Source organism: Oncorhynchus kisutch, linkage group LG16 (genome assembly GCF_002021735.2).
Source record: "Oncorhynchus kisutch isolate 150728-3 linkage group LG16, Okis_V2, whole genome shotgun sequence".
NCBI lineage: Eukaryota > Metazoa > Chordata > Actinopteri > Salmoniformes > Salmonidae > Oncorhynchus > Oncorhynchus kisutch.
Genome location: NC_034189.2, coordinates 44,184,350 through 44,203,291, shown reverse-complemented (window position 1 = coordinate 44,203,291; position 18,942 = coordinate 44,184,350). Strand labels below are relative to the sequence as shown.

Below are 18,942 nucleotides of genomic sequence, written 5' to 3'. Positions count from 1 at the left end.
AAACTCTTTCTGTTCATGGTGCTGAAAAAAAACCATCACAACATTCAACTGTTGTGCCAATGATAGTAGTTTATGTACTAGACTAGAGTTTGGAAACTGTGGTTTTGCGTCTCAAAGAAGCTCTGTCCATGGTCCTGAAACCGAAATGCATGGCATTCAAGTAACGTCGTTTTTAGTTATAAAAAAATACTTATAATACCTACTTCTTTTTGAATTGGTGAACCAGAGTTTTGTCGTGAACAGCTGAATTCTAGAACGTTCACGGAAAAAAAACGACCGTTCAGATTCGCTCAACGGAAAAACATGATCAAATAAAATAAAATAAAATGTATTTATATATATAGCCCTTCGTAATGATGCCCCTAAACTACAGCTAAAATGGGTTGGATAACGGGGGAGGGGGAGATAGAGAACTCGTACAAAATAAGCAAAATAGCTGCCCATGTACCTGATCTTGTTGTCTACAGCACCCTCACTAACGATATCCCCTACGTAGAGAACTTCCATGGAGTCCTTCTCTTCGCGGATGTATCAGGCAAGCTCATCTCAGTAGCTAGCTACATTAGCTATCTCGCTAGCTAACATGAGCTGGAATCCCGTTTCAATCTACATTTAGAAGATAGCTAGCTAACCCACTAGCTAGAAGTCAACTAATCCATTTTTTAGGCTTCACTAATCTGACTGAGAAATTCAGTTTGAGTAGCAAGAAAGGCTATGGAGCAGACGAGTTCACACGCCCACTCAACAGCTACATTGGGGAAACAGTCAGTCGTAAATTAGCTGTGGTTTCATTAAGTTAAAGCAATACAATATCAATCTAACCTGATGTACCGTTAGTTAACTTAACTTAGACTAAGTTAGTCTAATTTTTTTTATTACCAAGCAATGTTTGTTGCCTGTATTTCATATATCCTTGATGCTGGGGGAGATATTCTGAATTATGCAGGTAACAATAGGCTTCCATCTCAGCTTTTAGACACAGATTCACCATGATCACAATTCCTAGCTACAGTACTATTCTACTCGTCATGGCCAAACACATTTTAATCACAGGCGATGCCATCTTGGCTCTATGGACAGTGGAGAGAGTCCAGCTCAGTGAAGTAATCTCCCTGGTGGTCAAATGCAGCCTCAACATCCAGGACCAGTGTGGAGTCCGGGAGATGGAAGTGGGCTGTCAGCTGAAAGTTAAAATAGGTGCTTGTCTGAGTCTCATACAGGCCGAGAGACATGTTTGTGCTATAACACCAGGACCTGTATTCACAAAGAGTGCAGATCTAGGATCAGTTCTTCCTTTAAAACCATAAGGAACACTTGCATTTCACTGCACCTGCAATAACATCTGCTAAATATGTGTATCAATACAATTTGATTTCATTTGGATTTGAATAAGGGGGACCTGATCCTAGATCAGTATTCTACGCTTTGTGAATTTGTGCCCTGATTATCCGGCTACACTTGACTTCATAGGCAACTAGAACCTCAAATATGATACCCTTTATCCTCTGCTGTCCCAAGGTATATCTGCTGGGAAGCTCTCCAAGGTGATCGTAGGAGGCGAGATCAGTCAGTACTTTGTGGTGATTGGCCGGGCGGTGGACGAGGTGCGGCTGGCAGAGGGGTTGGCGGTGGCCAGCACAATCATCTTGTCACCTAACGCCTGGGAACTATGTGAGATGTGAGAGGGACGACATCACCATTGACCCAATAGAGAACGAGAGAGCCGTGTCGGTGTGCAGGTGCGATGCATCAAGCGAGAGCCCAGTTTTTCTGTTGAGAAGTACCAGGATTCAATAGGAACGTCGGTAGAGCATGAAAAAGTGACAAGAAGTACAGTAAAGAGACTAGCTAGATATCAGCCTGTGATATTTCTACTTGCACGGTTGTGTTATAACATCCTAACCAGTCCTTTTTTTGGTCTACAGAGTGTGTGAGGAGAGCATCTCGACTGATGCCAAACGCAGAGCTTGAGAAAACTTTAAGGAAGTACGTCATGAAAAACGGTTTTGCAGAACGTAAGAACCTACCTACCTTGTTTTTCAAAATAAGAATAATGTATTTTTGAATGTATAAATGTAGGCTCTGTTTTAATGTCCACACTACTACTTACCTAGAATTAAGAAATGCATTGAGCAAACATTCTAATAAGTATGCTAGTATGGTCACTGGAACGTTGGCATGGTTTTCTATTCTGACCTCTCCTCCCTCATTAGATGACGACTAGCCTCTGGAGTACTGTCTGAGATGCGACCGGCCACCATAGTGTTTGTCAACATGCTGTTCAAGGGAGGAGAAAGTGACCAGGAGCAGTGTACGACCATCCATCAGGCTGCCATTGGCATCAGTCAGCAAATAGTGAAGCACCACAGGAGGGTCAACAAAGTGTTCATGTTCGACAAGGTCAGTCAGTGTTTTATTCAAGGTGGAATCCTGGAGGTTTATTCACTAGGAACCAAATGCAAGCAAACAGGATGAAACTGGGAGGGACTAACCTGAACTTGTACAATAAGAAACACTTTGTTGCAAACCGTTTTGGTACGGTGTGATCTAATGAATACACCCCAGCTGTTACGCTCGTCATGGGAAGGCATGGACCAAAATGCAGCATGGTGAGTGTTCATGATTCTTTATTACTCAACGATAGACAGCTGCCTCTGATTGGGAACCACACTTGGCCAAAAACAAAGAAATAGAAAACATAGAAATGAAGAAACTAGAATGCCCACACTAGTCACACCCTGTCCTTACCAAAATAGAGAATAAAAGCCTCTCTATGGCCAGGGCGTGACACCAGCAGTTCTCTGTTCCCGGTGGCAATGAGAAAAACAACAAACACAATTAACAAGAAACAGAAACACTCACCAAGACTTTCTTCTTCAGTCAAATCCACTGTATGTATAACAAGGAGTTTGTTGCAGGGCTGTACTTTCCTCTGTCTGTTTGGGCTCCCTGGGGACAAGCGGGAGAATGAGAGTGCCTTACATGACCTTTGCCAGAAAGAGATCCGCAACCTCAAGTAAGGCCCGTTTCAGCCTAATATTCTAGGACCACATGCCTTTACTTTTTATCAAGCTACAGATGTAGGATTTTAATTTGATCACCCTGTTGCAGGACATGTTAAACATGTAGTGTATTTGAGGTTTAAAAAGGCTTCTGTGTAATTTCCACTTAGAAATTTGAGACTTGATTTTCCCTTATGAAAAATGTATCAACTCCTACAAATTTTTTTAGGAGTTAGTTAACAAAAGGTCCAATGTTGTCCAACAGGACTGTCTCTGTTGGAGTAACCACAGGTCCAGTGTTCTGTGGTGTAGTAGGACATCCAGTGAGGCATGACAGGTACAATCCACCTTGACATCCTCTTGAACTCTCAGGTGGAACTGTGCTTTGCCACTGCCACCTTACAATAACTTGTTGTAGCCCCTTTTATATTATTTTAACTCACATACTATTATGTTCAGATTTTGTACAAGTTTTACCAGTTTAACCTACGAACTTTGAACTCTACCACTTTGTCCTTTGCTGTTAGTGATTGGTCGAGATTATGAATGACATGCATTCATCGTGGAAGATCACATTGATTTGAATGATATGTTGCGCTCAAATGCTTCATAGGCTGAGAGAAAGAAATTGAAGTGTACTCCAGCATGCTAAAGGGCTTCTTGGAGGCAACAACAATGTTTTGATCTAGCCTGTCGGCTATGGCAAGTGCCGCCTGCTGGCTGAGGTGGTATACAGAACAGCAAAGGATGGAGTCAGGTCAGTGCAGAACTGTAAGAGCTATGCCGAGCGAGAGAGTGTCCTCCTCACCAAGATCCTCGACCCAAAGATGAGGCAGAACGTCTGCCTTCTCAATGATATCCTGTTAGTCAAGGTAGGTGAGATCTCTGAACGTTGCTTTTCTGAAAGTTATTCGTAGTAGCTAACGAGGGTAGATGGATCTTTTCTGTAAGATCTGTTCTATGCTTTTAGTTTCCTGTGTCTAAGTTTGTCACTGATGGACAGTCAAGAAGAACAAGAAGATGAGGAACTACTTTCTGGAGTTGTTTTGCAATGTACTGTGGAAGATAATAGCGTGGATGATGTAAAAATATAACTTAGGTGGCAATTGATTGTTTGATGACTACGTGTGTGTGTGGTCTGTCCAGTTCGCCGAGGACGAGCCGTGCGCATACGTGCTGGACCAGGATCACTTTGTGGCTCAAGCCTCATTGGCCTTCCTGCTCGAAGCATGTGAAAGAGCCTCGGTTCTGGTGTGTATGGCACACCCCCACACCAGTGTGTATGGCACACCCCCACACCAGTCAGAGCGGGCCCTTCCCGGAGCTTAGCAGCATCATCAAGGACCCCCGGACCCTCTACCTTAACCTGCCTGGGCTGGAGTCCCCCCCCCATTATCGCCCAGCTAGCCTGCCAGATCCTGGGGGTGATCCGCATCCCTAGCGAGGTGGAGCTGTACGTGTACACACACACGCGCACACACTGTGTGAATATACATACATTACACATATCGACTCTCTGAGGGTGTCTCGGGGGGAGTTGGGAGTTTCACACCTCACACACGTTCAGGTTACCCACTTGTACATGCAGTGATACAGGACAAATACAAGCATTTGACCGTAGACTCCTCAAAGACAATGGCTTGGGAATTGGGACTGTTGTGAATAAGGAAACTAAACTGTTGCATCGTTATCCAAGTCAAAAGGCATTTATTTAAATGTACACACTTGAATTGGCTTGTGGACTGTATAGCTATTTTATGAAGACTCATTCTAAGGCTGTCATTGTCTCAGTACATGAATATCTCACAGAAGAAGCCGGAGTTACCTTGTAAAAACATATGTATAAATTAAAAATGTAATGTGTTTTATAGGCTCCTGGTGGAGAGAAGCCATGGAGTTCCATACTACTGCGAGGAGCTCTTGAAGAGTCTGTAATCTGGGCAATCTGATCATGATTGAGGAGGAGGATGAGGCTAAAGACGTAGACATCCTGTTCCCTGAGCCCACCCTGGTGGTACACTGCTCCAATCTCAGCCAGGTGGGGCAAGAGGAGGACGCCAGGGCCGGAGCGCTGGGTAGGAAGATGGATCTGTTGGCTGACAATGTCTGAGTGGCAGGTCCCCCGGCCTATTAACACCCTTATCTGTGAAACAGACAGACGTATTGGCTGAGAATATATGAGTGGCAGGTTTCCCAGTTTGTGAAACATTAAGGTTGCAGGGTCACCCAGGGCATCCATGTTGAAATCTCACAAGATCACAGCCCTGGACCATTTTGTCGACCGTGCTTTGGTCTGTTTTGTCGGAGAAGCTGCCAAATTCCACAAAGTTCCCATCTCTCTGACATTGAAAGGTGTAGTACAGGGTTCCTGTACTGCCCCCAAACACTACAACCTCATCTCATTAGTCTTATTTGATAGAAATGACTCATATATAAAACACTCAAGTCATTAAGGATGTTTTCTGTCCAGGCATGTCTATAGGCCTACTAATAATATAATAATATATGCCATTTAGAGGATGCTTTTATCCAAAGCGACTTAGTCATGTATGCATACATTTTACATATGGGTGGTCGCAGGAATCGAACCCACTATCCTGGCGTTGTAAGCGCCATGCTCTACCAACTGAGCTACTAATAAAAGTGAATTCTATTCAGGTATGGCCCTGGCCCACCTAGACCACCTGCAGCCAGCGGAACAGGTGGTGGGGAAGTGTGCTGCCATCATCGGCCAAACCATCACCATGCAGAAACTCATCAACATCCTGCCAGAGTCAGAAAACCCTGACAAGCTCAACCTGTCGCTCGCCTCCCTGTTCAAGTCGGCACGTTTGAGTACGGCTCCAAGCCCAAGCAGTTCACCCAGCAACTCACCAAGGAGTCAGAGTGCTGGGGCGCGCTCAACTGCTACTGTGTCCAGGACAGCCAAGAAGACGTCCGTGAAGGTCAGTAGTGGAGCTGAGGCTAGCGCAGACAAGGAAAACTTTCACTCTGTGCCAGTTACTTCCTCAAACAGGTCCACCGCTGCAGGGACTGCGACATCGTCCAGTTCATCTTCGGCCACAAGGCGGCTATAGGGAACAACCTCATCGAGATCCAACCGAGTTTGCTCAACATCCAAGAGTCTGGGGAGGCCCTGTTCCTGGGCCAAAATACACTGGGGCTCCCCAAGGGTGAGTGATGAGCCCACTGACCTCTCCGCTAAAGAAGCACACGCAAGCTGAGAAACACACGCAAACACTCCCTGAGAGACAGACACAAACACTCATGCTTGCCCAAACTTCACACACACGCTCATGCAGATTGATAATAGTGACGCTCTAACCAACTGATCGAAGTAACCATTGAGGTTTGATTTGATGTGTGCTGTTGGCGTTGTTCTCCTCTCCACCTCTCCGAGTCTATTCAACTGAACCAGGTCAGCCCTTTGCTTTCCAACAGATAAGGTTTTATACTCTACCCCTGGTCCCAGATCAGCTGGCCAGTAATACAAGTGGGCTGATTTCATAACAAATGTATTTGTGTGTTTGCGTGCCTCAGTGAGGAGGACGAGTTCTTGTTGAACTAGATTCTATGGTAGATGAGTACAACACCACAGTGGACAGAACCAGGAAGTGTATGTGTGTCCAGGTGACGGAGTGTGTGCTGTGCCCCATGGTGCGCCACTGCACGGGCGTGGGCGACGTGCTCAAAACCTTTTATTACCTGCTAGAGACAGCCGCAGCCTCGGCCTACCTCTCCAACAACCTCAGGGTGTGTGTGTCCTTTGTGGTGGCATATTTCTGCTTTACCAAATGAGGAGAGTTACAAACTACACACCAGTCAGAGTTATACTTAAACTACATCTTTAATAATCATAAGCTTTGCAATAGCCTTTTTGACTTTCAATGATGTGCTATCTCTAATGAACCATTGAAAAGTACCACCAGAAAAGTACAAAGATATTTTATAGCCAAGATACACCCATCTTAACTTACACTTACGAACCACAGATCTTAGGAACAGTTCACAAAGATTAAGATGTGTATGAAAGATATCTATAAAACATAGCAGACAGTTGCTGCTGTGTCAACAGTTCTCATTGTAAAGACCAATGTCTGGCCCTCCTACTCCAAACTGGAACCTGTCTCACCCTGGTACGGTATAGCACGATAACATTACCTCATGTTATCTGGAATGCTCCTAGGCTTTATTACCCAAAGACATCGTAAATCTCCTCTGTCAGTGCTATCTCATAGAGGCCCATCCTTAGTGGAACACACACAATAGTAAACAGAATACTATTCTGTCGAATAAAACAACAACCATTCTAATGCAATACAAGCATTATAATATAATCTTGCAATTTTCCACGACACCTTTGCACTTTTTTCTGATCTGTTCACGCTCATACAGAAGTACTCTCTCTCTCTCACAGGCCCTATCCTATTTTAACAAAGCCAAGATCATACAGGATCATCTGAAAATGGGCAAGCCAGCCTTTAAGACTGCCGACCCGAAAGTCAAAGTGAAAATCAACAACTTTTAGAGAGCCTGTGTTTTCCGTCTCAGAGGGGAGGTAAAAGTTCACTGAAATGTTATTTATATTCTAAAAGGATAATAATGATTGGCATTTATACAAAATAGCGCTTTTCTCAAACTGAAGTGTACCGTTTATTGTACATTTAGGTGTTGCACAACACAGGCCAAATCGAGGAGGCTGAGAGCATGTTTGCTTGCGCCCTACGGCTCCTGAACAGACGTCTCCCTACGAACTGTGTGGCCATGTCCCTGAAGTATGTCTGTGAGAAGATGAAGAGTCTGCTACAGATCCAAGAACGTTGACAGCCCTGGGTGTGTTCTATGTTCAACAAGCTCCTATAAAGATTAAACAAATTCATATATATATATATTTTATATATAGCAAGCAATATAATATAAACTATTTTCCATTTATTGACGACAAAACATACCACAACCGACAATTTCATCATTTATCTGCATTCAACTCAAATAGTAAAACGCTTTATAAAAATAAACTCTCGTACAGTGGGGATGGAGGCGCTCCACAAACAATTGAATGCGCCACTTTTTAAAGGTTTTGTTGTTTAGGTGTTATTGTTGTTGTCATGTCCAAAGAGAGAAGAAGCTGGCTTTCCTCCACGAGCAGATCTGCTGTCTGCCGTACATGTGGCAGATTGGCTGCATGAGAAGAGCATCGCTGGCCATCACTATGGAGATGAACTCAGCCCAGAAGAGTGCAGAGAACAAGGTGGTTGTTTACTCTGCTTCTCTGTTTTTTACAGAAAATCAGGGAAAATGGGTTTGGTCGGTCAGTGGAAATCTCAAACGCAGCGGAACAATTATTTTTTTGAGCGGATGGTCGAGGGGCCCGGAAACATACAGTAATTACAAATAATTTGTAGACTGCAAAATGGCCACAAGAAGCCCAAACAGATACAATATAATGTTTGACCAAAACATAATAATTTCAAACCTTCTTTAGGTTAACTTAAAACTTAGGGGGGGGGGGCAAATAAAAGCATGCGGGCCGCTAGTTGGGGAACCCTGGTATACAGTCATTCATACACTCTTCAACATCCCTCTCACACAGACACACCTACTCGGTCTCTAGACCATCTTCTCGTACATTGACTACCTCCAGTACTGTCAGCTGAGTGGTCTAGATGACCAGTGTAAGATCTATGAGAGGATGCTGTGTGGAACCTGTGTTGAGCTGCCTGACTGCATGGAGGGCCTGATCCTCACCAGCTACTTCATGCGCACCCTCTCCACCGTCAAGCTCTACTCTGCACGACTCCGCCCGGTATGGTGAGGAGTATGGTGAGGAGAGGAGTGGATGTGTGTGTTGCATGGGTGAGGTAGTGTGTGTTCGGTTGAAACAAATAAGGGTGTAAGCAAGCGAGACAAGACGGAGAGAGAAAAAATAAATATCAAAAAAGTTTCAGTATTGAAAGTAGTTCTACTTCTCAGGTCTCCGAGCAGAGCAAATCAGCAAGCTGACGAACCGCCGGGGCCTGGACATGTTGGTGATCTCTGTCCTTCACACACACCCTCCTCCTCACACAGAGGTGAAGCACTACTTCTACTTGTTTCTTTTACTGGGATGTGTACCTTATCTACTGTTGAATACTATGATACCCAGGTATGAGGAGTGTGTCCAGCTGATGCAGAGTCTGGAGTACCTGGGAAACAGGACACGCATCAGCAAGGCTAAAGGCTGGCTCTATGCAGGCTGCTTTGCCTTCCTGCTCTACTCAGGCAAGTTGGATATTCCATGCCTGTGGGACACAATCTCCACGTGACATATCTTAGTTAAGGAACTAATGGATAATAATTATAAATGCCATTTAGTTGAAGCTTTTATCCAAGTGACTTAGTCATGCGCATATACATTGTATGTATAGTTGGTCCCGGGACTCGCACCGACATTCCAAGCTCCATGCTCTACTAACTGAACTACAGAGGACCACTACCATAGGCTGGGTCTCATGGTGTGTGTTCCACTCCTCCGTTTGAGGAGTGCTACACCTTTGCGGAGGAGTCCCAGTCAGACCCTAAACTGGTGGCCGACAAGAGTCAAACCTCTACTTTGCTCTGGCTCTGTGGACTGATAGAAATGTTATGGATATAGCCCACATGATTCTTTTCTGTACATGCCAGAGAGGCATTTCTGTTCTACATAACATATTTCTAGCTGAACTTTCTACAATGTTGTGCCTTTCAAAATGCAGCCCGAAGATATACTCTAGTCCACCCTGCTGTGTGTCTGTGTGTGTGTGTGTGTGTGTGTGTGTGTGTGTGTGTGTGTGTGTGTGTGTGTGTGTGTGTGTGTGTGTGTGTGTGTGTGTGTGTGTGTGTGTGTGTGTGTGTGTGTGTGTGTGTGTGTGTGTGTGTGTGTGTGTGTGTGTCTCTCGTTTGGCCTAGGTATGCCCGTCTGTTTGAGTGGGAGAAGGCCTGTTTCTTCTACACCAAGGCCTGTGGAGTGACCCGACAGGCTCCCTCATCCATCCACGGCATGGTCATGTTCCTGGAGTGCCGTGCGCTGCTGTTCAGAAAGGCCCTGGTGGAGCACAACCAACACATCAAAGCCATCTACCAGAGCACACAGAAGGTAGCCTAGCGGTTAAGAGCGTTGGGCCAGAAACCGAAAGGTTGCTGGTTCGAATCCCTGGGTCAACTAATTGAAAAATCTGCTGATGTGCCCTTGATCAAGGCACTTAACACTGATTGCTCTGGATAAGAGCATCTGCACGCTCACATTTGGACATGCCTTCACATACCCACACACACAGCTGTGTATGATATATTATACATGTTTTCCCTGAAACTGTCCTAACAGCCATAGTATTTCTTATGCAGCACTTCACAGAGTTCAACCGGAAGTACTCGACCAACAAGGTGTACGCGCCCCGGGTGCTGCACCTCAGAGCTTACATGTACGTGCTGGCGGGCCACGAGGCCTTGGCCAACGCCATCCTCAACAAGGCTTTAATGCTGTGTCAGCAGCACGGCAACAAGCTGGAGGAGAGCTGGATCACACATAATCAGGTACAGTACTGGAGGAAGGGCCTGAGATGTATTAGATGCATGGCATGGGATAGCATGCACAAATGCAAGCCAGCAAGAGAGCGCACAGTCTCGCACACAATCTCACATACCGTATGGCGAGTATTCGCAGGAGGTTGCTGAGGGGAGGACGGCTCATAATATATGACCGGAATGGTGCAAATGGAATGGCTTCAAACACATGGGAACCAATGTGTTTGATACCATTCCACTGATTCCGATCCAACAGTTACCACGAGCCCGTCCTCCCCAATTAAGGTGCCACCAACCTCCTGTGATTTGTATGCAGTCATTACACACACACACAGAACAGAAACCTCAATCACATGCATTTAAAAAAGACTGCAGTTACACATTGCACACCATGTAGTACAAGTCAGTGGAGGCTGGTGAGGTTAGGACACCTCTTAATAATGCTCGGAATGGAGTGATTGGAATGGTATCAAACACATGGTTTTCATGTGTATGAAGCCATTCCATCTACTCCATTCTAGCTATTATTATGAGCCGTCCTCCCCTCACCAGCCTCCACTGTAGTACATGTATTTTCTCCTTGATAACCTAAACAAGTAGAGCGTAACGCTTAGCTAGGTGCTTAGTGAATGTATTATTTAATTAAGGACATTTCTAATAAACATGTTGTGAAATCCTCTTCAGATTTGGTGGTTCGGCGTGTTCAGGCAGAGTGACTGGTTCTCTTCCACTTTGACCATGGGAGGAGGGGGGGGGGACAGACCCACACCCGCTACACCCCAGTGGGTGCGGGTGAGATATGGGCTGACAACTCCAGCCTGTACCTCGCCCCAAAGGCAGAGGACACCCAGCTCCTCAAAGGCCAAGGATAGGGGCCCGGTTCCTTTATTGAGACTGTGGAGAGCACTGTAGATGAGGCAAGTTATTGGAGCAGATTTAAAGGAGGTGATGTCATTGTCGATTTGGTTTTGAACTGTGATGTGTTAGCGGTTAATGAGTGTTGGTATCATTTAATCTCGAACAGAAGTGGATGGCCAAGATATGAACATTCACCAAATGAAAGGATGCTTGAGTCACTTTATTGTTTCGTACATTTCTCTTTCTCTCGTATAACAAATCACATTTATAATAGAACAACAAATATCTGAATTGATCATTTTACACAGATGAGTCGATAAATTCTGAAACATAAACATGTCTTCTCAGCTATCAATACTACATTTTAAGGCAGATTTCTACAAGTGGCCAAAATGTTATATTGAGCCATTCTTATTTCTTTAATAAGTAAAGTCCATCACAACACAGTACAATGGGAGAGACGTCGACAACATAAAAACCACACGTTTTCGGTTACCCCAATTCAACGTTTTTAGTAAGATATTAGTAACATTTTACACATGAATAAAATATACTATGTATTGAACATCGTTAAGAGTCTTCACTTTATTACATTTTGCCCTTTCTCACAAAGCTATTATTGCATTTCTATCAATTAACCACAACAGCCTGTAGAAAGACACCGTTAAGTTTGATTCACCTTTGTGCAGGTGTTTAAATACAGTTACTGGTAGTTCAGAATCAGAACACAACATCACTTTGTAGGTGTCAAACAAACTGGAATGCAGGAGAAGATATCACATAACGTACCGACAGGGTGACTGGAACAGTATGCCGGTAAAACACATTTGTATGCCCGTGGAACACACATGTACACGTACTGTGCCTTCAGAGAGTATTCACACCCCTTGACTTTTTCCACATTTTGTGTTAAAGAGGGATTAAAATCGATTTAATTGTAAAACAAAAAATTGTCAAAGATCTACACAAAATACTCTGTCAAATTGGAAAAAAATTCTAACATCTGTAAAAATGAAGAAATCTTTATTAGATAAGTATTCGACTCCCTGAGTCAATACATTTGAGCTTTTCATTTGAATTCATTTGTTAATTTCAAAAAACATAATTCCACTTTGACATTATGGGGTATTGTGTGTCGGCCAGTGACAAAGAAAATCAATTTTATTCATTTTGAATTCAGGCTGTAACAACAGAATGTGGGGAAAGTCAAGTGGTGTGAATACTTTCTGAAGGCTCTGTATCTCTAGACGGTCATCTGAAGACTTCAGAGACAATTTGATCGTTAAAACCAGAGATCCTATAAATTACTACAAGATGTTCTTTGTAAGTCTATGGTTAAAACCCTATAGGAATCACATTCCCAATAGGTATAGAATGGCAGGGCTATGCTGCTATGCTAACTGGAATGTAATGGTCCCCAATGCCTGAAATATAACACTGACCTGCCTCCACACTGTAATGGAGAAAAAAATACTATCAACAAATCTTCAGGAAAATGTCAGCGAAAATTTTACAAATGAGCTTTCAAGAAATAAAATTGTACATTTAACACTTTAATTTGATATATATACAGTATACTGTTTTCGTATCGTTAAGGGCACAGACCCGATAGTGATGTCAAATTACAAAACAAAACACACATTGCTTATTCCATGAACAAGATTTTCATTGTATATTGTAATAGATTTTTTTTAAAGGATTACTATGTTGAAAAAATAGAAAAAAAACATACAAAATACAAACGATTCCATTAAAGTAAAGTTTCTTTAAAAACCATTTGGTTGACACAGATGTAGGATCTTAATTTGGTCACCCTGTTGCAGAAATACTTGTAAAACATGTAGTGTATTTACGGTTTAAAAAGGCTTCTGAAGTTTTGTAATTTTCACCAAAAAATGTCAGACTTGATTTTACCTTATGAAAATATGTTCAGCCCTTACAAAAATGTCCATTAATTATAATCCACACATTTCATGTTACTTCAGGATTATTTCCCAACTGTACAAAAATTAAGATCCTACATATGTAATAAATTGGCCCACGGGTAGATACACATAATAATATGAATTCCTTGCTTCCTCTGTTGCTGGTATCACCATACATTGACATACATAGAAAATAATCACAGTTAATGTTTGTTGGTTCCTCCATAGGGTAACACTGTTTCTAAAAGATTTACATGAGTTGCACACACACACACACACACACACAGTCTTACATGACGAGAACGCATGGTGCAGCACAGTTCAGAGGTGGTCGAGTGTGGCACGTCAGATGAGTTATTTTCCGCAGAGCGGTGACGAAGCCGGTATGGATCACAAACTTGTCTCCCTGTCCAACTTTGAGTCCTTCCTCTTATGTCCTCTCTCGCAACCACTGAAAAACAGAAGGCTACGTGTCAGAAACAGCATTAGAGGAGACACGACATACAGTATACCACTGAACTGACCAGCTGGATGGCATTATGTATTGGAGCCCTGCATGGCAGAAGTGTCACGCAATCCATTGACGGATATTACCATGATGCATAACCACCCTAAACATGCAGTTGTCAAGAGGCAAACCACACCAGAGCATGCTGTGTGTGTGTGTGTGTGCGTGCAGTGCGTGCCTCCACCATACGCATGCATTCACATTCCCCAAACCAGTGAGCATGAAACATTCAAAACAAAGAGAGACACCGTGGGACATTTGTTCACAACTGAGTGCCAGGTTTGAGTTGTTTTAAAAAAAACTTTGGATCTTTATGGGTCAAGAGATAACAGGTCGCTCCAGGGTACTTAAGACTGAAGTCCCACACTCAAACTACGGGCACGCGTGCACGACAAAAGACCATCACGTTCATATTGTCACCTCCACATCATACAATGATAAACTGCACGTTGGTTCTAGAAAACTGCAACGGAGGGACAAGATACGTAACACCATGCCACTGAGGATTGGGAGCCACTTGCCTTTGGGATAATGAGCTTCTGAGAGGTTAGGAAGGGGAGCTTATGATGGGAATGGAATGAGAAAGGATAGAAGTTAATGACCATCTATATCTCTACTGCGAAGGGCGGGACAAAATCCACCTTTTGATGTGTACATTAATATCCACATGAAATATGTTTTACAGTATTCACACCATGAACAATAGAAAACAGGACAGTAGTTGATTGGACAAGTAAATGGTCTGCGGCTAATATACAGGTCCAATAAATTGATTAAATGGCATTTTTGGTGATTGATTGGTGGACATTCCAAACCTTTTAGAGCTTGGCTCCTTCTTGGCGTTGTCACTGGGACTAATACTATTCCACACGTTCCCGAAGGAGCCTTTGGACATCTCGTCGGAAATGTTCACCGTCGCGGGATCGCTCCTACAGAACACAAAAAACCAAGGGTGCTCTGTCAGTCGCTGCATGTTCTCATGGTCAAGACATCCTCTGAAATGTGTTGATGATTAAGGCCCCCGATCTTGAATTAGCTGTAATCATGGTTTCTGTTGCTGCCACTAAAAGAAAAGTGTGGTTGTGCCGCGGTGTTGGCAGAACAATGGACAAAACTTGTGCGCAACATGGCCCTCTACAGTTAGTCACCAAAACCTGTACCAGGTTTTTTTTTAACTAACCTTTTAGTGCCCACAGTCTCTGGATGTTTTGTTAGTTGGACTTACTTGTAATTTCCTTCCAGTGGCAAATTCACTATCCCCTCCTCCTCCTCCACTATAATACTGGGCTCCTCCTGGAGAGAGAGAAATGAAGAAAGTGACTGTTAAAATCACACACTACAAGCCCAGATGACTGAGTCATAATGTGCCAACATATCTGTATGGCTTCAATATGTTTAAGAGCGCCAAGTATTGTATACCTCTTCTTCTCCTTCCTCTAGTTTCTTCTTCTTCCACTCAGGCATCAGGTCATCCAGCCAGCTCAGCTCCTTCTTGGTGAACATGAAGTCCAGAAGCTTACGGATGAACACCAGAGCCAACACCTAGAGAAGAGAAGCAATTCTCCTTTCATTCTCCTCCTGTCAACTAAGTGTTGTGAATGACATCGACATGTGCTGTACCTACTGTATGTAAAGCTTAAGGTGAATACCGAATTAAATATAAACGTTTAATAAATGCTAACTTACAGACATGACATCTCTTTCTCATGCACGCACACAGACCCCCCCCCCAGCAACACGCCCACCGTACACACACGTTACCATCATGGGGAAGACGATTGCATAATTTGAGGTCTTGATGACCCACAGCAGGACCAGGCAGCTGAGCTGGATGATGGTGAAGAGGTGGACCTTCCTGAGGGGAACGTGTCTCAGGTAGATGAAGTCTGGCTGGTGCTTGGCCGGCATGCCAAACAGCTTGAGACGGTCAAAGAACTGGATACCTCTCAGCGAGGACGCTCCCATGTACAAGAACACTCCATACAGTACAGGCATGGGGATAAACTGGAAACAGACAGACAGCGCTCCATTTAGTCTTCAACAGTTATGTATGCGTGGGACTATGCTCATGCACTTGTGTGCGTGACTGCTAAAGTGTTAGTGTGTGTGTTGTAATTGATCTCGTGTATATCTGGGGTCTTGACCTCGGACCTCCCTCACCTTGAGGACAGAGGTCATGAAGACGGAGCAGCCCATGAGTAGGAAGATCATGAGGCCGGTGAAGCGCTGCTCTCTGATCCCCAGGAACTTGGGCTGTTCCCCGGGGGCCGAGCACTCTGACTCCAGCTTCAGGCTGTTGACGTGGGAGATGGAGAGCACGGTGGCCGCCACGAACCAGGGCAGGCCCATCACAGAACACACCCCCAGCATCACCCCCACCACAAACAGGTCCAGGTGGTAGCCACAGCCCTTCTGTTGATGGGAACCAGAGATATGGGGTTATAGCATCCACACAGCAGCGATGCAGGCAGTATACATAGTCTACAATACATTAACAATAAGGAGATATACTGTATACTGTTCAGATCTTTAGTTATGGAGAAATGAGGAACAGTATGCAAAGCTTTAGTTTATTAAATGGCAGCCATAGCAAAATGGGACAGAAATGAAACAGTCCCCAAAACATGTTTGGTCAAAACCCCAAAATAGAAATCAGCTTTTAGGGCTTTGACTGTTAATTATATTGTAATAACATTTTCAATTTCACACTTTAGCTGTGATCATTTCTTTTTACCATCATATAGCACTAAAAGCTGACAGTAGAATGACTTGAATTGGCAGCCATCACCTTCAGTTTGTGCTCCTTCCTGTTGATGATAACAGCCGTGATCTGTTGGTCCATGAAGATGAGGATGGTGCAGAGCAGCGCAGGGAGGACCGCGATTATGGTGGTCCACCACGGGTTGCGTCCTATTGGGTTCACGATCCAACCACGGTCGTCTCTGGTTGGCTGTGGGAGGGAGTGAACATGATCATGATCCATGTGTGTGTGCACACGTGTGTGTGTGTGTACTCACCTTGAACTTGTCGGGGACCTGCAGTTTTGGTGAGGGGATTCCTAGGGCGTAGTCCACTAAGACCATGGTGAGGATGGTGATGAAAACAGCAAAGTCACTGATCTGGGCCCTCACCTGAAGAGCAAGAGAAACTCACAGTCAATCTAGGAACTGAGCTCATGGTGAATCTCCGAGTGCTCAGTGTCATTTGAATACAAGTCAAGGGTCTGCACCGTCTTCACTTGTCTGCTTGGCGGCACGGTGTCTCACATCCATCTTGTTCAGGTCGTTGTTGTAAAAGACAATGTGTTCTCAATGACTTACCTGGTTAAATAAAAGGCAATTCATCCTAATAATAAAGTGCAATAAGTGTAGGATCTCAGATGCCACAAGGGGGCATCAGTATACCGGAAAATCCATTCTTACTCCTGCAGCACAAAACAGCACTCATTGCCATATGATTGATTATCATATTATTTCACACAATGAGGCACCTGTAGGCGGTTGAACACTGATACATCCACCAAAGTCTGAGCGATTAAGGGACAAGCATCAACCAATCAAATATCATTGAAATCCCTGCACATGTGGCTACCGGTCCACATTCCTTGCACTCAGGAAGCCTGAGGTGTAGATGGACGTGCCTTGGTGGGGAAGTAGCGGCTGGTCTTGAACTCCTTGAGGAAAGCGGACATGAAGACAGTAGAGAAGAAGAGGACCACGGACCAGAAGAGGACGTCCGGAATGTAGGGTCCGTGGGGGCCACAGGCGCTGCCCTCAAACTCCCCCCGGAACACAAAGCACTCCTACAACAGGAAGATACAGAGAGACCTGAGTGGAACCCCATACCCCATATATTTCCTATGGAGTTAAACAGGATAGACATCTTGCCTGAACGTGCTGTTTAATAAAAATGTAGGCTATTCAGTAGGCAACAAATATCAACATACTACTCATCCATACTGAGAAGGCGTCATCTAATGCACAATCACACTTGTTCCCCACTATTTGTTTATGTTTGAATTGTTTGTTTGAAGAGCGCCTATTCTGATTATCAGCTGTTGTCAAACACACGTGGGTGTGAAAAGACGATTCTCTTCCTCAATAGTGTTGCAGCAAATTCTGTGCACCGAACTGAGTATGACATCCTGGCATTTAAAGCATACAAATTTTTTGTTGTTGTTACATTTCACATACAATAAAACGTTATTTTTTCACATACCCAAAAAGCCTGCTATTTAGAAAGCAAGTATGGTTATTTGGACACAGCCACTGTAAGGCATGAGTTACCTAGATAGGAAAGATAATAAGAGCCAGTCGAAGTTAGCCTGGTCCCAGATCTGTTTGCAGATAGCCAACTCTTACTGTATGGTTGCCACAACCATAGGCTTCACACACTTAACAGATCTGGAACCAGGCTAATTGGAAATGCATTGGCACACTCAACGTTAGGTCAAATGTTTGTACATGTAATCTGTAGTACACTACCACTGACATTTCATAGGCTCCACTATAAATATATTTCATGTCCTCTATGCACTGATTTGGACAGAATCAAAGGGCATGAGTGACTGGCCAATGCTGAACCATGTCTGTGTGAACCCAGTCATTCATACATGCATGCATGCACTTTGGATTGCAGTCACATAGTGTGTGTGTGTGTGTGTTCGTGCGTGCATGTGTGCATATGCGTGACTGGCTTCATGCAGGTGTGCATACAGTATGTGCATGCATGTGTGTGTGTGCATACGTGGGAGTGAGATTGACACACTAAGCCTTCAGAAGTGTGACAGAGTCACAGTGAATACTAAAAGAACGCTCTATGGTGACTGTGCGTGGTTAAATCCTGTTGAATTCCTGCCTGCATGTCTTTAATCCTGTCACACTGTTCTGTTCCCTCTGGGGAAACACATTGTACCACCAAGAGACAATGTCTATCCCTATAGCCTCACAGCCCTCTCCAGGGGGGGGGGGGGGGGGGGGCTATTTCACCATGAAAAATACACTATATTTATACAATATAATATTTGTAGCAATTTGCTGATGAGCGATATTTTAGAAGTAATCGAGTAAGGAGTGTTAGTTACATTGTTTTATTTACGTTACCTTTA

The 18,942-nt window shown here is 44.0% G+C and overlaps 1 protein-coding gene and 1 pseudogene across 4 annotated transcripts in view; one reads left to right on the top strand and one right to left on the bottom strand.

Moving 5' to 3' along the window:
- The first annotated feature begins 378 nt into the window (after nucleotides 1-378).
- LOC109880519 (adenylate cyclase type 10-like) lies at nucleotides 379-11,602 on the top strand (annotated as a pseudogene).
- A 1-nt stretch (nucleotide 11,603) lies between these two features.
- The window catches only part of LOC109906787 (sodium-driven chloride bicarbonate exchanger-like), a 57,130-nt gene continuing 49,791 nt past the window's right edge, over nucleotides 11,604-18,942 (bottom strand). For 2 of the 4 annotated variants that reach the window (XM_031792503.1, XM_031792505.1), the window contains 10 exons: nucleotides 17,476-17,637; nucleotides 16,853-16,966; nucleotides 16,624-16,785; nucleotides 15,996-16,247; nucleotides 15,597-15,839; nucleotides 15,255-15,377; nucleotides 15,061-15,128; nucleotides 14,651-14,764; nucleotides 14,357-14,395; nucleotides 11,605-13,778 (listed from right to left, as the gene is read on the bottom strand). In XM_031792503.1, the coding sequence (XP_031648363.1) occupies nucleotides 14,383-14,395; nucleotides 14,651-14,764; nucleotides 15,061-15,128; nucleotides 15,255-15,377; nucleotides 15,597-15,839; nucleotides 15,996-16,247; nucleotides 16,624-16,785; nucleotides 16,853-16,966; nucleotides 17,476-17,637 (1,251 nt within the window). In that variant the 3' untranslated portion in view covers nucleotides 11,605-13,778; nucleotides 14,357-14,382. Of the gene's footprint in view, nucleotides 13,779-14,356; nucleotides 14,396-14,650; nucleotides 14,765-15,060; nucleotides 15,129-15,254; nucleotides 15,378-15,596; nucleotides 15,840-15,995; nucleotides 16,248-16,623; nucleotides 16,786-16,852; nucleotides 16,967-17,475; nucleotides 17,638-18,942 lie in introns of all 4 variants that reach the window. The other 2 variants (XM_031792502.1, XM_031792504.1) reach the window with 1 other exon arrangement.